General features: G+C 32.9%; 5 protein-coding genes across 5 annotated transcripts; 2 read left to right on the top strand and 3 right to left on the bottom strand.

The window, feature by feature from the left end:
• The first annotated feature begins 212 nt into the window (after positions 1-212).
• Positions 213-3,845, top strand: LOC126680730 (glucan endo-1,3-beta-glucosidase 3). Its single transcript, XM_050375911.2, has 4 exons — positions 213-506; positions 1,615-2,868; positions 3,206-3,233; positions 3,374-3,845. The coding sequence occupies exons 1-4, from the start codon at positions 449-451 to the stop codon at positions 3,522-3,524; spliced, it is 1,491 nt and encodes a 496-aa protein (XP_050231868.1). The 5' UTR covers positions 213-448; the 3' UTR covers positions 3,525-3,845.
• An 82-nt stretch (positions 3,846-3,927) lies between these two features.
• On the bottom strand, positions 3,928-5,916 carry LOC126680731 (F-box protein SKIP28). Its single transcript, XM_050375912.2, has 2 exons — positions 5,362-5,916; positions 3,928-4,679 (listed from the first exon to the last, which is right to left on the bottom strand). The coding sequence occupies exons 1-2, from the start codon at positions 5,827-5,829 to the stop codon at positions 4,068-4,070; spliced, it is 1,080 nt and encodes a 359-aa protein (XP_050231869.1). The 5' UTR covers positions 5,830-5,916; the 3' UTR covers positions 3,928-4,067.
• A 974-nt stretch (positions 5,917-6,890) lies between these two features.
• On the bottom strand, positions 6,891-9,585 carry LOC126680733 (dynein light chain 1, cytoplasmic). The gene is made up of 2 exons (XM_050375914.2): positions 9,057-9,585; positions 6,891-7,216 (listed from the first exon to the last, which is right to left on the bottom strand). Exons 1-2 carry the CDS (start codon positions 9,288-9,290, stop codon positions 7,061-7,063), a joined length of 390 nt encoding a protein of 129 aa, XP_050231871.1. The 5' UTR covers positions 9,291-9,585; the 3' UTR covers positions 6,891-7,060.
• Positions 9,586-12,231: 2,646 nt separating this feature from the next.
• On the top strand, positions 12,232-14,358 carry LOC126680732 (uncharacterized). The gene is made up of 6 exons (XM_050375913.2): positions 12,232-12,640; positions 12,740-12,799; positions 13,083-13,195; positions 13,355-13,423; positions 13,811-13,862; positions 13,980-14,358. The coding sequence occupies exons 1-6, from the start codon at positions 12,338-12,340 to the stop codon at positions 14,103-14,105; spliced, it is 723 nt and encodes a 240-aa protein (XP_050231870.1). The 5' UTR covers positions 12,232-12,337; the 3' UTR covers positions 14,106-14,358.
• A 349-nt stretch (positions 14,359-14,707) lies between these two features.
• On the bottom strand, positions 14,708-16,475 carry LOC126679791 (protein PLANT CADMIUM RESISTANCE 2-like). The gene is made up of 4 exons (XM_050374772.2): positions 16,038-16,475; positions 15,861-15,932; positions 15,111-15,323; positions 14,708-15,019 (listed from the first exon to the last, which is right to left on the bottom strand). The coding sequence occupies exons 1-4, from the start codon at positions 16,267-16,269 to the stop codon at positions 14,934-14,936; spliced, it is 603 nt and encodes a 200-aa protein (XP_050230729.1). The 5' UTR covers positions 16,270-16,475; the 3' UTR covers positions 14,708-14,933.
• Between the last annotated feature and the right edge of the window lie 1,574 nt (positions 16,476-18,049).

Consider the following 18,049-nt stretch of genomic DNA (forward strand, 5'->3'; position numbering starts at 1 on the left):
TAAAATTAAAAGTATAAGTGTGTGCGTATATAAAGAGATTCGAATTTGTTTGTTTTATTTTTAAATCAAAGATTCGAGTTAGTAAAAACTTCAGTTTATTATAAAACAGAAAGAATAAGAAAAGGCGAAGAAACCAAAAAAAGAGAAAAAATAGAACATATTTCATTTGTGATCATAAATCACAAATGAACAAAAGCAAAGCAGTTGTGTTTAGTTACTAAATAAAAACTAAAGAAGCTTAGTTTGTGTTTCACATCCCACTGAAACCTCAAAAGCAGCAGCTCCCTCTTTTTTTACTTCTCTATCCCTACTTTCTCTGCTTCTTCCCATCTCAAGATTCTTTCTTTTTTCATTTTTTGGTGTTTTTCCAGTTTATTCTTCAACTTTTCCTTTCTTGGTGTTCATGGTTCTTCAAAACTAAAGATTTCGGTTCACAAATATTCTGTCTATGGCTGTGTTGTTCTTGCTTCTCTTATTATCAGTCTCTGCAGTTTCTGCTGATAAAGGTACACTACCCTAACCATTCTTTTCTTTTTGGTCTCTGCGAGTTCTGTATTACTGCTTGTTTATGTCAAACTATGTTCTTTGTTTTGAACTCAACTCATTACAATCTTTGCCCTTCAAACAATCTGAACTGTTCCGAACGAGCTATAGCTCAAATGGTACGAGCTTTAATCTGAACAGTTTTACTGTAAATGCTCCTCAAATGTGGTCTTTTTGTTTAAATGATCTTAGTCTGCTAACTTTGAAGTTTGAAACTAGCTTAAACATTCGATTTATTAACATGGAGTGAAGAACAGATGAATGATTACAGATAGAACTTTAGTTAATTCATGAAATGCCATTGATAGTTAATTAGAATACTAATGTAAGTTTTAACTAAATTAAGTAACTAGCTTGTTCTACTTTTATTGCATTATTAAGTAGAAAGGTACAAGAATAAGAATGGGGAGAGCATGGGTTGGAGATTCTTGATTTCTTTTTGTTAATTTACTTTGTTGCCCACTTAAGTAGAAGTTTTTACTTAAAAGTCTTTCTTTTTTGGTGAAAATTTCTGATCTTTACTCTGCCCACTTTTAATGAAGCAATGTACTGCTTCCCAGCTCATGTGACAGTCTTTTTACCAGCTTCTGCTGCATTTCCATAATGGAATATGCTTAGGAGTTGGGACCAAATGTCCCTGGCCTGTGGATGTAAGAACATATTTTTGTTGCTTGAATTGGAATCCTAGAAATGATTTGAAGGGTATTAATGACATTTGGCTGCTCAACTTGCTAGCATTGTTTCATGTTTTATTCCATTATATCATATGATACAGCCCCTTCATAAATCCTGATGATAGATCTGACTCTTAATGTGCCTTTCAAAAAAAAGAAAGATTGTCAGTATAGTTGCCTTTTCTCTTTCTGATTAGATATCTCTATAATCATAATAAAATATGCTATGTTAAAAAGCCTTGTATTTAACTTTTAATATGTTTATACTTTATACTTATCATAGAAATTGAAAGTGGATTGTTGATTTAGTTCTTCAAGTCAGTCATACTTTGGTTTACCTTGAATATGGTATCATACTTGGCTAATTCCTTGCATTATAATTATTTTCTGTTTTTAGATGCTTTCATTGGCGTTAATGTCGGTACTTCCCTCTCGGACATGCCAAGCCCGACTCAAGTGGTGGCCCTTCTGAAGGCTCAGAATATACACCATGTCAGGCTTTATGATGCAGACCGAGCGATGCTGGTTGCACTTGCCAACTCAGGCATCCGGGTAACAGTTTCTGTTCCCAATGAGCAACTACTTGGGATTGGTCAATCAAATGCCACTGCAGCCAATTGGGTTGCTCGCAATGTAATAGCCCATGTTCCTGCCACCAATATCACAGCAATAGCAGTTGGTTCTGAAGTTCTAACCACTCTCCCAAATGCTGCCCCGATCCTAGTATCTGCTGTAAAGTTCATACATTCTGCCCTTGTCGCATCTAATCTCGATAGCCAAATTAAAGTCTCTACTCCGCATTCTTCTTCCATTATCCTCGATTCTTTTCCCCCTTCGCAAGCTTTCTTTAATCGCACATGGGACCCTGTAATGGTTCCCTTGCTGAAGTTTTTACAGTCAACCGGATCATACTTTATGATAAATGTCTATCCTTATTATAGTTACATGCAGTCTAATAGCATTATTCCATTAGACTATGCACTTTTTCGACCTCTCCCTCCTAACAAGGAAGCTGTGGATGCTAATACACTTCTTCACTACACTAATGTCTTTGAAGCTCTGGTTGATGCTGCATACTTTGCGATGTCTTATTTAAACTTCACCAATGTCCCCATTGTTGTGACAGAGTCTGGCTGGCCATCCAAGGGAGACTCGAATGAGCCAGATGCGACAATAGAAAATGCAAACACTTACAATAGCAACTTAATTAGGCACGTTCTTAATAACACTGGTACTCCCAAACATCCAGGGATTTCAGTCAGTACTTATATCTATGAGCTTTATAATGAAGATACGAGACCCGGACCAGTTTCTGAGAAGAACTGGGGACTTTTTGATGCAAATGGGGTGCCGGTTTATATCTTACATTTGACAGGTGCTGGTACCGTGTTGGCAAATGACACTACGAACCAGACATTCTGTGTTGCAAAAGAAGGTTCTGACCCAAAGATGTTACAGGCTGCATTGGATTGGGCTTGCGGACCTGGAAAAGTTGATTGCACTCCTCTGTTGCAGGGTCAACCATGTTACGAGCCAGACAATGTGGTTACACATTCAACATTCGCTTTCAATGCTTATTTCCAGCGGATGGCTAAGTCTCCTGGGACCTGCGATTTCAAAGGAGTTGCTACCGTTACGACCACCGATCCAAGTAAGAATCTATGTTCCAAGTAAGGAAGTGCTATATTTAAAAAGAAAAAAAGTTTCTTTAAGCAAATTGAACAGTTCTTGCTGAACTTACATTCCTTTTTCTTTTTGCATTTTGCAATTTTAGTTCTTTAAATTTTGAATGCTAAAAAAGGGTAAAAAACACTGATAGCATGTTGACCAAATCGAATCCCAGTTTGTGAATGGCTCGTGATGATAGATGGAAAATACTACATGAAAATTTTTCGATGTTTGAAAGCTGATAAAAGTTTTTAGTGCATTTTTAGTTATTATTTGTAGGCTTTGCTCAATGAAATCCTAACTTTGTTTTACTGGTGCAGGTCATGGTTCTTGTATATTTCCCGGAAGGTATGAATCAAAGCATCTAATTGATTTAAGTTTCAACTTTTTAACAATATGATTATTTTCTAGCACTGCGTCAGACTAATTATTTCCATAAATATAGTACTAAAGTCTTTATCTTCTCGCTGCTTGTATTTTTATTGTAGTTCTGGAAGAAATGGCACCCTGACAAACACCACCTCGCTTGCTCCATCTACCAATTCAACAACTTCTGATAGCCCTCAGCTCTATAATGCTAATTCTTTCACAACCCTTGTGATATTATGTGGTTTGCTAATGAGTGCAATTGTCTTATAATCTTTAATATAATGCACAAAATTAGTTGACCATCATTCGAAAATGTAGTTTTTATCATTCTGTTGGACAACTTTGAGCATACCCGATTTTGATTCTCCTCGAATGGAGTTAAGGGCTGACAAAGTTGATTGAGCTTAGGATTAAGTAGTCTATGTCCTAACACCAGGCTTATGTCTGCATTGGTATAAACCAGCCTAATCGATTGGCTGGTTTTCTCGTTGTAAGTTGTAACTATTTCATTAGGGTGATATTGTTGTATTCTTTGAACTGAATTGTGACATTCTCATTTCATTTATGAGTATGATTGAATTGTATTTGTAAGTTTCATAGATTTTAGTAAATTAAATCTTTAACGTGGTTTTGTTTTCATTTCTGAAAACGCTTTTGAAAATCCAAATTTCAATATGTATAACATGTTCTTGGAAAAAAATGTTATTTCGGCATTTTTTATTTCCAGATTTTGTTGTTTCAGCATTTTCATTTTCATATTACATAGGAAAAGCCTTGCTCAATTTTTCAACATTTTGCAAGGAATACAGAAGATTATTCAACAGCATTATCGCCCCAAATTGAATCTCCAATTGCAATGACATGACATGCTTCGCAGACAAACCCGATACAGCCCGAAGAACTGAACAGCTGATTTGCATGTCTCTTGCAATACGGCTTGTTGCAATGATTACACTTCGGCAGATGAATCCAACAATCCGAACACAGTACGTCTGCACATGCTGTGTCCTCTTGTTCTTCAGCAACGACGCATCCTCCACATTCTTCACATCTTGTAATGCAGAAGTTACACCCTCTGCAGCCTGCAGAACCACGGTCCCTCTTTTGCCTGCATATTCCCCTTGAGCAGTCGAACACCATTTGAACCTCATCGCACTTCACACAGACATCTACGTCGATTATTCGATCTTTTTCCATGCAGGTTGATGATGGATTAATTCTGTAATGATGATAGAGAATAGGATGCGGCTTCTTTTGCGCAGGGTCCGTACGAAGACAGGAGGAAAGAGTTTGAAGGTGTTGTTTATTTAAGTTGTAGATGCCATTTATCTGCAAGCTTTTCAAGCTGTTTGGTTGTTGAGATAGTGTCTTCACAGCTATAATGATTCCTTCTGGTGTTAAGCTGGTGCAACCCGGTAGATGGAGCTGTATAAGCATGAAGGAGAAATAGAACTAAGAATCTTGTTAACTCTTAAATATAAGAAACAATTTAGGATTAATTACTAAAAACGGCTTAACCTTTAGTGAATTTACAATTTAATAATATATTTATTTTTGTAATGTCATGCATAATTTTTCAAATTTTTGCAATATCATGCAACACGACCATCACCGTTATGTTCCGTGCACACCTCGTCTCCTATGAATAAATACATCACTTTTGAATGATCAAATTGCATGAAATTGCAAAATATTGAAAGGTCATTGCATTGTAAAAAATAATTTTTTTTTTTTATCAAAAGTTGTGAAAAATAAATCAATATGATTAAATTATAATTTTCATGAATGGCCAAACATTTTATAGTAAGTAACCCAAAAAATTTAGGTCAACTTTTTTTTTTGTTTTTAAAATTCAGAATTGTCTCGTAATATAATTTTTCAGAGTTTTAGATGTATTTTCACGAGCATAACAACCTTAATTTTGAAGTAGGCTTTAGCCAAAACTGCTGTCAGAAATTGTATGAAGTTTTAAATATTTTTGAAAATTTTCAAGGGAATGAGGTAGAATTTATAGTGAAATTAATGCTAAATGAAAGTTAACCTCGGATTGTCGAAAAATTAAAATGAACCAAGTGGTAAAGAAATTTATTATGATCAATATCCATACCTTATTGATATAAGGATTTTCCTCTACAACTCTTTGAAGTCCATAATCCGTTATCTTCACACAATTCCTGATAATCAAACTTCTCAATTTCCCGTCCGCCTTGGAAGTAATTTTCATCAGAATCTCATCGGACAATCGCGAGCTTAACGGCCTCTCAATTATGATATTGAGCCATGGCAATACATCTTTGTTCACTGCATCCCTCAATGATACACAAGTTTGAGTCATGTTAAGAAGCTCTAGTACAGGAAGGTAAGCTAAGACCAGAAATAAAGCATCGTGGGGCTGTTCCGCCTCAGCTTGCATCGATTCAGTAACGGATTCATCTTCCATTAGATCTGCAATTCGGATTAGTGAGTAAAAGGTATGATTTGTAGATTTTGAAAATTGTGTTAAGTGTATGAAAAATGAAGATATATTTGATTTGAGAGTGTTGTTGGATGGTTGTGTACTTGTGTGGAGTAACATGAGCCACTCTTTTACGAATTGAGAGTCGCTTTTTGAGGATAATAGTCAAAGGATTCACATATATTCTTTATTTGCAACGCAAAAATAATGCGTCAAAAGCTTATTCGCAAGTCACATGTATATCAATAACCTGAATCCTAACCATAAGTATTCATAACCAAATCTAAATCCAGGGATTTAGGCGAGTCGAAACGCTGTCAAACTCAAGCGCAAACTCGACTTTAAAATTCGTAGGGAGCATGGGTATTTCATGCAAATAATCTTTTTCATTTTTAACATAAAAAATCTTTAATAATATTGTTTCGTTGTATCTGTGTCCAAGTGTCCTAATTTTTTGTGCCTGTGCTGCATATTGTAGCTCAAAATTAGACCAGAATTTAATGCAATTTAATTTAGGAACTCGAACTCAAACTTGGTAGACTAGTTGAGAATCAAACTTGACTCGACTCGATTTACTTTCCTGTATAATTAGTTAAAAATTTATTTTTAATTAAAAAATGAGAATATTATTGTAAATATATCTGATTATAAAGGATTTAAGAAATTAAATTAACCGAAATCTGATCAGGCTCATAAGCCTCTCAAGTAGCTCAAACTGGACTCAATTAAAATCATATAACAAATTCAACTATAATTTGAATAACTCGTAAGTTGACTCAACTCGGTTATACCCCTAGGCCCTGAATCTAGTTATGGACAAGTTATTGCATCTAAAACTGCAGGCTGGAGCTGCAAATATTTGATAGAGAAATGAGAAGCTCTTGCAGTTCCAACGAAAAAGATATCAAAAGAGTCCAAATTTGTGGAGCAAAGCTCACGGCTTGTCAATTTTGAATCACTTAACACCTTGACGTCAATTTTGATAGTCAAACGTGTAAATTGACAAAAATAACAAGTTTTGTTTTTTTATGCAAAATCACGAACTTGAATTCTTTTGTTGTTAATTACTCTATTTCGTTAATAATCCAAAACACGACAATGCAGCTACTGTTATACATCCATTTTCATATTTGACTGCAAAATTTATGTGTAACAGATGATATGTAATGCTGCAATCAATCAAAGAGAAAAAGGAAAACCATCATTTCATGCTTTAAAGTTGAGATTACATAGCAAAAAAGATGATAAAAGAATAATTAAATTACAATCTTTCATGAGAGTACAAGAGGAGATGGAGATGTGTGATATCAATAACAAGAAAGATTAGTGTAAAACTCAAATTTGCAAATCATTAATGGTCTAAAGGTTCAACAGCAGTCTTAAAGAGAAGGATGTAAACCTTGTCAATTGAAAAGTACAAGAAGCCTCCTACAGAATGAGTGACATATGAACCAAAGCTTGTTCCCACTATGCAATGCCAGGCTGGACCGTAAGCGGAGTCGAATTCCTGGAAAATTTAAGAGCAAAAGAAGTATAAGAAGAAAAGGATAAGTGGATTATTCAAATTACAAAGTTTTGCTCCCATCAAAATCAATACATGTATGCTGAAAAAACATTGCTAATGACTGTAGCACAGAAATGTTGACACGAAAAACGAAGAAACTATATATTTTATAAGAATATGTTACCAACATAATTTTTTAGAATTTCAGAAATGGTTCTGGAAATGACAAAGAAACGCCAATATATAGAAGTCGAGGAGTTCCAGTGCAATGTAGGCTGATGATAAGAAAGCCAGCAAAATAAAGAATGAATCGGCAGAAATTCACAGTATGTAACCTCTTTTGTAATCACATATCAACTAACGCTCCTCAATTGAAGATAGCTCTAAAAGAGTTTGAAAGAAAATACTGAATTTGAAGACCTTTTTTTGAAAATATGCCCCAAACTCGTGGGGAGTGGAAGAAAGGAATCCACAGAATCCATCTAGCAGATCCCAATTAACTTGGATAATGACTTAGTTGAGTAGAGTTGTACAAATTTATGTAAAATAACTGGACATAAATTTTGTCTACCATGCAAAATAAACGCTGCATAAGTCGAGCCAAAACCAAAATCCTAATGTTTAAAAAGTTGATAATCAAAAAACTTGTGAATTGTGACAAGCTTCTGCCTGTGCATATGCTTGCTATTTTCAAATTCACGGTCTCTCTCTTGTGAACCTTTGCAGTGCTCACTCAAGGTATCATGGTGCAAATGGAACGGTGCAGTCTTAGCATCAACAAATATAAAAATTCAAACCCAAGCAAAAACTAGATTTTATTTTACAAGTACGCCGAAAATGACATACAGCAGTCCTACCAGCTACTTTGACCCATACATGGTCAATCTTAGACAAGCATAGTAACTCCTTTTCCTGTCGAATTTTACAATTATGATGGTTTATGTGTTGCAATCTACAGCTTAAAGCTTAAACTTCATGAAAAACAAAGTAAATTGCTTTCACCCTAGAATGAGAGACATGATTTAAACAGAGAATAATTTAAGTCTCATTCACTCCAAGCGAAAACATTTAGTTATTCAGAGCAATATTCTTAAGATTTGACATAAAAATGAAATCAAGCAAACAAAACTATATTTTCATGAGTTGCTTAAGCTTAATCCAGTATAAAAAAATCTGAATTTAAGTGATATTCACTTAATGCATCCAACAACAATTGGATAATACCAAATTCAAACACTAATTCAGCTAGGAAGATTTACTGAAAGAGTTAAGAACAAAAGTAGCCAATGGGACCACGAGTATTTGAAATTATTGCATGTGTACTGACAAACAGAACTGCAGCATTAAATCCTATAATGGCACCAAAAGAAATTCAACACTGACACACAATTGACCCCTTTTGAACACATTTGAAAGAATTCCTTACTCTAAAACCATTCAAAATTAAATTATAAAACAGAAAAAACAGAACACAGAACATAAATACTCAAGCAGAGACATAAGAAGAGCTAAAAGAAAGAGACTTTACATAAATGCAGTTGCCTAAATCCTCAAATAAACAGTACCCGATAACACGGACATTTCATTCAATTAATATGTCTCAATTCATAAACATTTCGAACACTTGACATTTCAGACATGAATCTTTATTTTTTAACATACAAAACCTTAAAATAACACCGTTTTGTCATATCTGTCAGAGTATCCCGTTTCCCGTGTCCGTGCTACCTGGGTTCATATTAATTTAAATGTAGCAACCCAGCAAACATGATCAATCCAAGTTAAAAACTCAACAAAGCACAAGATTAAAAAAGATAAAAAAAACAAAGTAAATAATTGAGACCTTTTTAAGAGCAAGAGCAATGCGTTTACTGTCAAGTTTCCCAGGCAACATAGAATCAAGCAGATCACGAGAGCATCTAAAAGCTCGAGTTTGCAAGGGAATAGGCATATCCGAAGCTCGAACACGAACATTCAGCTTATCATACTGATTTTTCTGCTCTTTAACTTTCTTTTTCTCTATTAAACTATTCAAGAACCTACTCCTCCTCTCCAGCTCCAACTCCGCTCCCTCCATTACGGTACCCTAGCTCCTTATCCCTCTTAAACAGCCCAAATCATCCTAAAGTAAAAAAATGAGGATGAAATGGGATGATACAGTGGGGTAACTGGAAATGCACGCAATGTGTTTGATTAAATGTCTCAGAGAAATTAAAAGAGAAAAAGAAACTAAAAAGTGAAAGAAAAAAGGGCAAAGTTTATGTACAGTGTTGCAATGCTATTCAATAGCTTTATTATGAAGTGGGTGCATGTTTTTGGAGGTTTTTTAATGGAATGGGGCATCGTCGAGGTCGTTGTTGGGTTAGGTGAAGAGGGGACAATGGATTGTTTAGTTTAAACTTTAAATTGAGTCCTTTTCTTTTTGCCTTGATTAACAGGAAACTTTGCAGCCGACCAGACCAGACGAAAGCTAAACTCTTGACCCCTAAATTTTACTAGTGTTGTGTTGACTGAATCTCATGTCATTTTCTTCACTGTGGGAGATTATTATGTTATGCATAAGATGACAATAGAATTTTAAAAGCTAAATCTATTTTGGGTCCTTAAATTATAAGATTTTAGTTCATCAGTTTCCTCAACTTCTATTTGACTTTTTCAAATTCTTAAATAGAAGTTAAGTAATTTGATGAACCGAAAAAAAAAGAGTTAAAGAATCTGAAAAAATCAAATAGAAGTTGAAGGACATAATAAACCAAATGTTAATTTATAAATTAAAATTAGCTATTTTTGTTAATTTATGAATTAGATAGAAATAGCCAATGGGAATTAGAAATAGCCAATGGGACCACAAGTATTTAAAGACCCAAAACAAATTTAGCCAATTTTAATTTATGAATTAGAATTAGCTTTGGATAAATTATAAGTTGGTTAATTTGTTCCTTTACTCTTTTCACATCATTTATTTTTTCATAAAACATGGTAAGCGACTCTTTCAAGTCTTATTTGTTAGTTGTTGGTTATCGAGGTGTGCTTCGAACCCACAACCTCTTAATACATTTAGAGGTGTTTTAACCATTCAAACTAGACCCACATTTACTTTCCACATCATATTACTCAATATTTTTTTACTATTTCATCTTCAATATATATTGCTTTAATTATTTTTTTGCCAATAACCAAATTAACTAATACTTCCTCCGTCCTATTTAAGAAGGGACCTATCTCATTTTTATTTGTCCCACTTAAGAAGGCCATATCGTGTTTTCTGTGCCAATTTATATGAATTTTCCTTTTTTACCCTCTTTTCTCTTTCCATAATTAATGACTATTAGTCCATACACAAAATACAACACTATCATAAATAGGGGTAAAATAAGAAAACACTATAATAATTAATGCTTTCTTAATATATGTGAAAAAATTATTTGTCCCTTCTTAAACGGGACGGAGGGAGTATATATTATATATTGATATTTTTGTTAAGTTATGAACTTATTGATTGATTTTTTTTTTTGACAAGTTGAGAGAGCAAAATAAATTTTTGTTGATTTTAAAATCTATACATCCATTCATATTTTTCATGGAATTTTCTATTTTCCCACCAAATATGAAAAGTTGTACTAAGTATTTAGTTTGAAATGAATGTTCCAATTCATGACCATGAGTTAGTTCAAATATTACGTGAGCTGAACGGCGGTTAAAATCATGAAATTAATTTTTTCACAAACACTGAAAATCATCTAATTTAGCGATGCATTTCCAATCAAAACAAATACCGGTAAAATATCTAAAAGTTAAATCATTAGCCTAGTTGAGGATTCATACATCAACATTAAGCTCTCTTTTGGTAGACATTAGTCGATCTCAAACAAATTAATCACACGGATTGATTATTTCAATTGAATTTAAAATTTTAAAGTTAATTTGATTTCATTTTAAAAATGTGAAAGTTGGGACCTCAAAGTGAATGGAAAGCAAAAGGCCGGATCAGCATCATTTGGACAGAGAAACGCCAATTGCGGGGATACGAAAAATTTAATTTTCAAATATCTTCTCTCCTCTGCATGCCCTTCGGAAGTGGGAATCTTACAAGGACACCTGAGTTCAAATGGGGACATAAGTTTGCAATTTTATCATTATCCAAAGAGAAAAGGGTCATTTGTATCTATAAAGTTTATCTCCAGGATCAGATAAACTCTTAATATGCGGAAAGATTCAAATATACCCTCAACGTCTTGAAAAATGAACAACTAAACCTCCCAATTTTGACAATCAAACACCTAACGTCTCATTTATAAGTCAAAATGAGAGCCTGATTGTTTAATTTTTAAGACGTTGGAGCATATTTGAACTTTTCCGAACGTTAAGAGCTTCCTTGATCTCGGAGGCAAATTTTAAGAGCATAAATGACAATGTTTCTTATCCAAACAGTTTCAAGTTATGGGAATGATTCTATCTAGGTTGTTCATCTGTTTTAATCACCAAAGTGTTATAACTCAAATGGTATAAATACTGGCCAATAAATTATACTCCTTCCGTCCCACTTTAGAAGTCTCATTTGACTTTACACACAGATTAAGAAAACATTAATCATTCTTGTCTTTTCATATTTTTTCATGTTTTGCCCCTATTAATGATAGTGGAATTTTCCATAAAACTCTTTTAAGATAACTAAAATAAGGGTAAAATAGGGTATTCAATGGAAAAGTATTCTAAAAATAGTAATGAGACTTTTTAAATGGGACATCCCAAAATAGAATATGGAACTTCTTAAACGGGACGGAGAGAGTATTAGTTAGTAGATTTAATTTTTTGTACAAGCGTTCTTCATTTTTAATTATTTTAAAAAAATTCTTCAATTTTATATTTATAATTGTAACTGAATTATATATATTTAAAATATAGCTCAAATATTATTAGCGGACAACAAACTGTTAAATCGTAGGTTTAAATATTTTTACAAGCGCTTCCCAAATCTAATCATTCTTTGAAGAGTTGAAAGCAAAAACTAAGCCCAAAAATCTTGAGCTTAAAAATGGTATAAAGGCTTGAGTTGGTAGTAGTGGCCCAAAACTCAAGCTCTCAACCAAAGTCATCTTCTCCATCAATTTAGCTAAACTGTTCATGAACTGTAATTTCCATCCTCTAAAAATGTGTTCCTTACAAATCCCTTTCAATAAATCACCACAATCCTTCTTCCCTTTAAACCCCACTTCAAAACTCAATTCTGTTCAACAATCCCCACCTCAAATTTACAATCACAGCTCAAAACTAAGAGCAGTATTGTCCATTCAAGAAATTCCTCCAAATGCGGCTCGCCGGAAAAATGATTCACAGTGGAGAGGAGGGTTCAGTTTGGGAGTGGACTTGGGTTTGTCTCGTACTGGTCTTGCCATTAGTAAAGGCTTCTCCTTTAAACCTCTCACTGTAAGCAATTCGATTTTTATTTATTTTCACTCTTTTTCTGTTTTTTTATTATTTGAATATCCATTTTGAAATGTTGAAATTTTGTTTTTTGAAGTTTAGGTTTTGGAATTGCGTGGAGACAAGCTTGAGCTTAGGATTCTTGAAGTTGCTGAAGACGAGGTTAATAATTTTGGAAATTTGAGTTTAATTTAGTGTCAGCATGTTAAAAAGATTGCATATTTTTCAATTTAGTTGCATTTATCTGCAATTCAAATCTAGAAATCATGCTGAAAATTAGATGGTTCTTGCAAGAATTTTAATTTGGTCAAATTTTGTGTTTAAATTCAAGTGGCAACTATATAATTTTGAAGGAAATGAAATCATGCGAAACAGTTTGATAGTTGCTTATCATCTAATTTAATGAGAGCATGTTTTTAGTAGCTTTTAACTGAAAAGTTTGTAGGAGGTGGATGAGTTTATAATCGGACTTCCAAAATCTCGGGATGGAAAGGAAACCCCCCAATCCAATAAAGTTCGTAGTGTTGCTGGAAGATTTGCTGTTCGAGCTGCTGAAAGGTGTAACCTTCTTTTTATTTGTCGAATCTAGTACCTTTATGGTCAATTCGTTCTTAGAAATTGTAAATGTAATGATTTTGTTAATCTGTAGCTTAAGGTGCATTTCTTCATTTTCTGTACATGGATGATTGATTAATAAAATTTGATCTTCGACTTCAGGGGTTGGAGAGTATATCTACAGGATGAACATGGGACATCTACAGACGCTACTTACCGGATGATTAACATGTAATTATTACTTATAACTTATAAGCACGTTCCTTTATATTTATTGTTTACTAGTTAGTAGTTACTGTGATTTTATGGGGTTGTCAATAAAATTTAGTTTTCTTGCTGTTCTGTTCAATCGACGAATAATTAAACATTAAGATTTCTCTTCAGTTGTGTGGCCTGTGAACTAAGATATTCTGTGGAATCTGAGTAATTATCACTATCATCATCAATAGGACTACAGAATAAAAGTTTGATTCTCTTAATTTTGGTTATAAAGATGACGGTTCCTTTAAAATTCCCATATCAGGCCAATGAATGAGACTATATGTTTCTGTTGAGATCTTAATGTCACATGAACGTTTAACGTTCATTGAGTGATTAAATATGTCTATTTTCTTTCAGGGGCCTCAGCAAGGGAACTCGACAAAAGAGTATCGACGCCTATGCAGCTGTGGTACGCAGTCCAAATTATATTTCTTCTTCTTGAAGGAGTATTGTTTTATGCAATAAATTGTTATTACGAGTTCCCTTTTCTCTCTCGTATTATTTACTATCATTTTTTTGGCTGTAGATGGTACTGGAGAGATATTTTGGCGCATCTGGGGAGGGAACTGAACTCGTAGTACCAAAGCAACTTGATCTGCAAGATAAACTTCGGAAAGGTCCTTCCAAAGATATCGATTTTTATCCAGAGTAATTAATTCAATGCTGCACGTTTTAGTTTCGTATTTGAAGTAAGATTCTGAATTCAAACCAATTCTCCAACCACATGCTTCATACACTGTAATGCATTCTTCTTGTTAGCAACTGAAATCTTAGTTGAGTTACTGTCTAGCAAATATATATCAAGCCAAGGTATAAGCAGCAAAAAATGTTCTGTACAATGTAAACATTCTTGTTCATAACTTCATATAGCAACCAATCCGCTCCTTAATTGTTAACGATCACAATTTAGCATGTTTATCTAGGAGTGCAAATTGAATTGTGTCAGTTTGAAATTATAAATAAAAAAATTAGTTTTACGATTCATTTCAGTTTTTAGAAGTAAAAAAAGAATTCAGTTCACTTTAGTACAAACCAATTCAAACTGAAAAAAAAAACAGTAAAATCGACTGGTTTGGTTTGAAAAATTTAAAATTCTTAGAAATTCAGTTTGCTTTGGTTTAAAATCAACTGTTGGATATGCATTGACCCGTTCAAGTTATGAAATTTGATCATGACTAAATTTATCATAGGCAAGAAGAGTACAGCTTAAAATTAAAATATTCTGAGTCTTTTTGACATATGAGAAAGATCAAATTAACAATAATAGAGTTGAATAATTGATTATAATACTGATTAGTAATATCATTTTACAATACATTTCCTTTGAATTTTTTGTTTCCCCAAATCTTTGACTTGAACCTTATTATCTATTCCCACAATAATAAATCATACAAAATGTTACAATCACTACAAATGCAATTACAAAAATATTTACTAGTTCAACAAGCATACAAAGACCAGATCTCGACTCTTCCGAGCTCTATCGACTCATGCCTCCTTCAACAGCTGGTGGCACGGAAGCCATTTCCAAGCTACGATTCTTTTGCTCCACATTGCCATGCCATCCTAGTAGGAAAAACACGGTAATCATTGAATTTCATCACTAAAGAGAACCAAACATGTCGATAAAACCCAATTAATGTTAACAAATACGTACCTATAGTCATGTCATATCCACGGCTTTTGAGCTCACGATATTCTTGGCATAACGCACAATACTCGCAGAAGCAATGAACCAAACAATCTCCACAGGGGCTTTCCTTCAAAGAGTACTGCTGTCTCATTTTTGCGCGATAGAAGCACGAGAAGCAACAAGCACAACCCGTCACACATGCGATTATCGTGTATAGTGCTCCATTAACACCGCAGGCTGTACCATGCACATATATACCATTCTTATCATAATTCACAACATTTGATCTCAGAACATGTAATGTGGGTTGTATCAACTAAGAATAAAGAATTGCCAAACTAGCAATAACTGTCAATTACGATTGAAAGTCTTAATTTCAATACTCCTCCAAGCATTAATGAAAATCTATATTGCATGATTGCATGAATTTATCGAGTTCTATGTTTTGGCATTGTGTTTCTATTTCCGGAATGAAACTAAAACTCTGAAACTTTATATTGTCAATCACCATAATCAAAACTCTTTAATTTCAATCTCCAACATTAATGAAAATAAATATTGCATGAAAACTTATCGAGTTTTACATTTCAATATTTCATTTCCATTTCTGAAATCGCTACTAAAATTATGAAACTCTCTCTATATATAAGTTTTCTCTTGTAAATAAATTTCAGTTTTATTTATGAGCTAATCAATGAAGTCAGTTAGGTAATAAATTCAGTTACAGTTAATAACTGACAGTTTAACTAGCAGTAACAGAAATTGGTAAATTACCAGAAGAGCCCTTGTCGACAATCTCAGCAACTTGTCCAAAAGTAACACAAGGACACCAAAATGTAATACAACCTATCAAAACCCAACAGCAACAATTTCATCAGCAAAACCACACCAACAAAAGAGGCGCGTGAAGAAACGCGCCGCCGCATAGTAAATCTATATGAAAACACTTACAGTTTCTCTGATCGGAGAAGCAGTCACATAAGCCAGAAGACCATGGATCTCTCTTCTTGGATTCAAGATGGGAAGAAGAAGAAAGAGAATTATCAGTACCAGTAGTGGAGTAATACTGATTAGATGAGCTGACCGGAATCCCAGTGGTGGTGGTTTCCGGGGTAAAATAAGGCGGAGGTGGTGGTGGGCCGCCGGAGTATCTATCGTAAGAAGATGGGTCTGTGGAGTACATGATTGAGATTATAGTTGAAATCTTGGATCAGAGAACAAAAGTAAGAAATAGAGCAAGAAAGTTAATTTAAAAAGATTTGAACGAGTCAACGCGGACTGTAATGAGTTTCTTGACTCGGTTTCTTGTTCCGCTGTGGTTAAGTTAGAATGAAGAAGCAGATTAGGTGACGTGGCAGGCGTTGGAAGCTACCTTGAAGTTATCATGTATAAAAGTCATTGATACCCTTTTTCTTTTTGCATAGTGTAATTCTTCTTGGTTGGTTGAATTTTATTGCTAAACTCTTTATGAAGTTTTTATACTATCAGTTTTTATTTTATTAACCTTTAATGGATATTTTGTATCAAATATTCTATTAACTATTCATTTTGTATATTTATAGTTTTTATATGAACCGATTTATAGAATATGATATGGTTTAATTGGCATGAAGCGATGACGTTTTACGTCTAAAAGGATCACATGTGTGCAAGATAAATTGCTAAAAGACTATTTAAAATAAAATATAGGTGAAGAATCAAGTGAAATAATAGTAGACAACACAAGCACTGTAAAAATTGGTGTAACAAATTATAGATATATATTTTTATTTAAATTTAGTTTATTATATAAATGTTTAGAATATTTTTAATTGAATTAGTTGTAGTCACTTGTATTAAATTAATTATGACTTTTTTTTGATCGAAAATTAATTATGACTTTAATAATAATAATAATAATTTTTAATAATTTAATACTAAAAAAATTTGATATTCATTTTATAAGTCATTTGGAATCCGTATTTAATAGATGCGCATTAAAATAATGCATCAATTATTTAATATAAATGTTATAAATAATTAACAAGCCAGTGAGATCTAATTCAAGTGTCTAAGGTATCTATTTTAGCTTCGATTCTCAGTACAACCAAATTAAGGCTCATTTAATATAACATATATCTACCAACTAACCTAAATTAGATTTATCGCTGACAGTTTATAGATACATGCCATTTAGGTGAAATTAAAACAAGTTATCATTTTGTCTTAATATTTTTCAAATATTAATATTTCATGAATAAGGTCTATTTTAATTAATATTTTTAAAATAATCTCATTTAATTTTATTTCATAATTATTGCATTAACTATTATTATTTTAAAAATAATTTTAAATATTATCATATATGTCAACTATGTACAGTTAATTTAACATATTTTAATAACAAATGCTTATATATTATTTAAAAATCGAACCAAGTCATTAGTAACCTAAAACACACTTGGTCAGTTTTAATTTTTGAATTAAAAATCACAAATAGTTCGCTTTGATTCATAGATAAAATGTCAGCATTTGCTATAATATGTTGAGTTAGCACTAACATGGCTGGCTAAGGTAAAATTAAAATTCAATTCTAAAAATGACTATAATAAACAATAGATGCAAAATTGAGTTGCGGTATTTAAATTTATTTTTAAAAATGACAATAATTAATATATTAAATGCAAAATGGTGTAAGCGTTAAGCAGCAAACTGCTAGGTCGTGGGTTCGATTCCTCCCACAAGCGCTCCCTCCGTCCCAAATTATCAAAACAAAAAGTTAAATAAAATATTTTTAGAAACATTAATTAGAATTGATTTTACCCGTAAAATATTAATATTTTTAAGATATTAAATGTATCATTTTTAAATTTGAGCTATTTAAGTGATTTTTTATTTATACTAGGCTTAATTACTTAAAAATCACTCACCTTGAATTTTTTTTTCGTTTATACCATGACCTAGAAAAAATGGTTCTTCATTTT

Source organism: Mercurialis annua, linkage group LG5 (assembly GCF_937616625.2).
Source record: "Mercurialis annua linkage group LG5, ddMerAnnu1.2, whole genome shotgun sequence".
Lineage (NCBI taxonomy): Eukaryota > Viridiplantae > Streptophyta > Magnoliopsida > Malpighiales > Euphorbiaceae > Mercurialis > Mercurialis annua.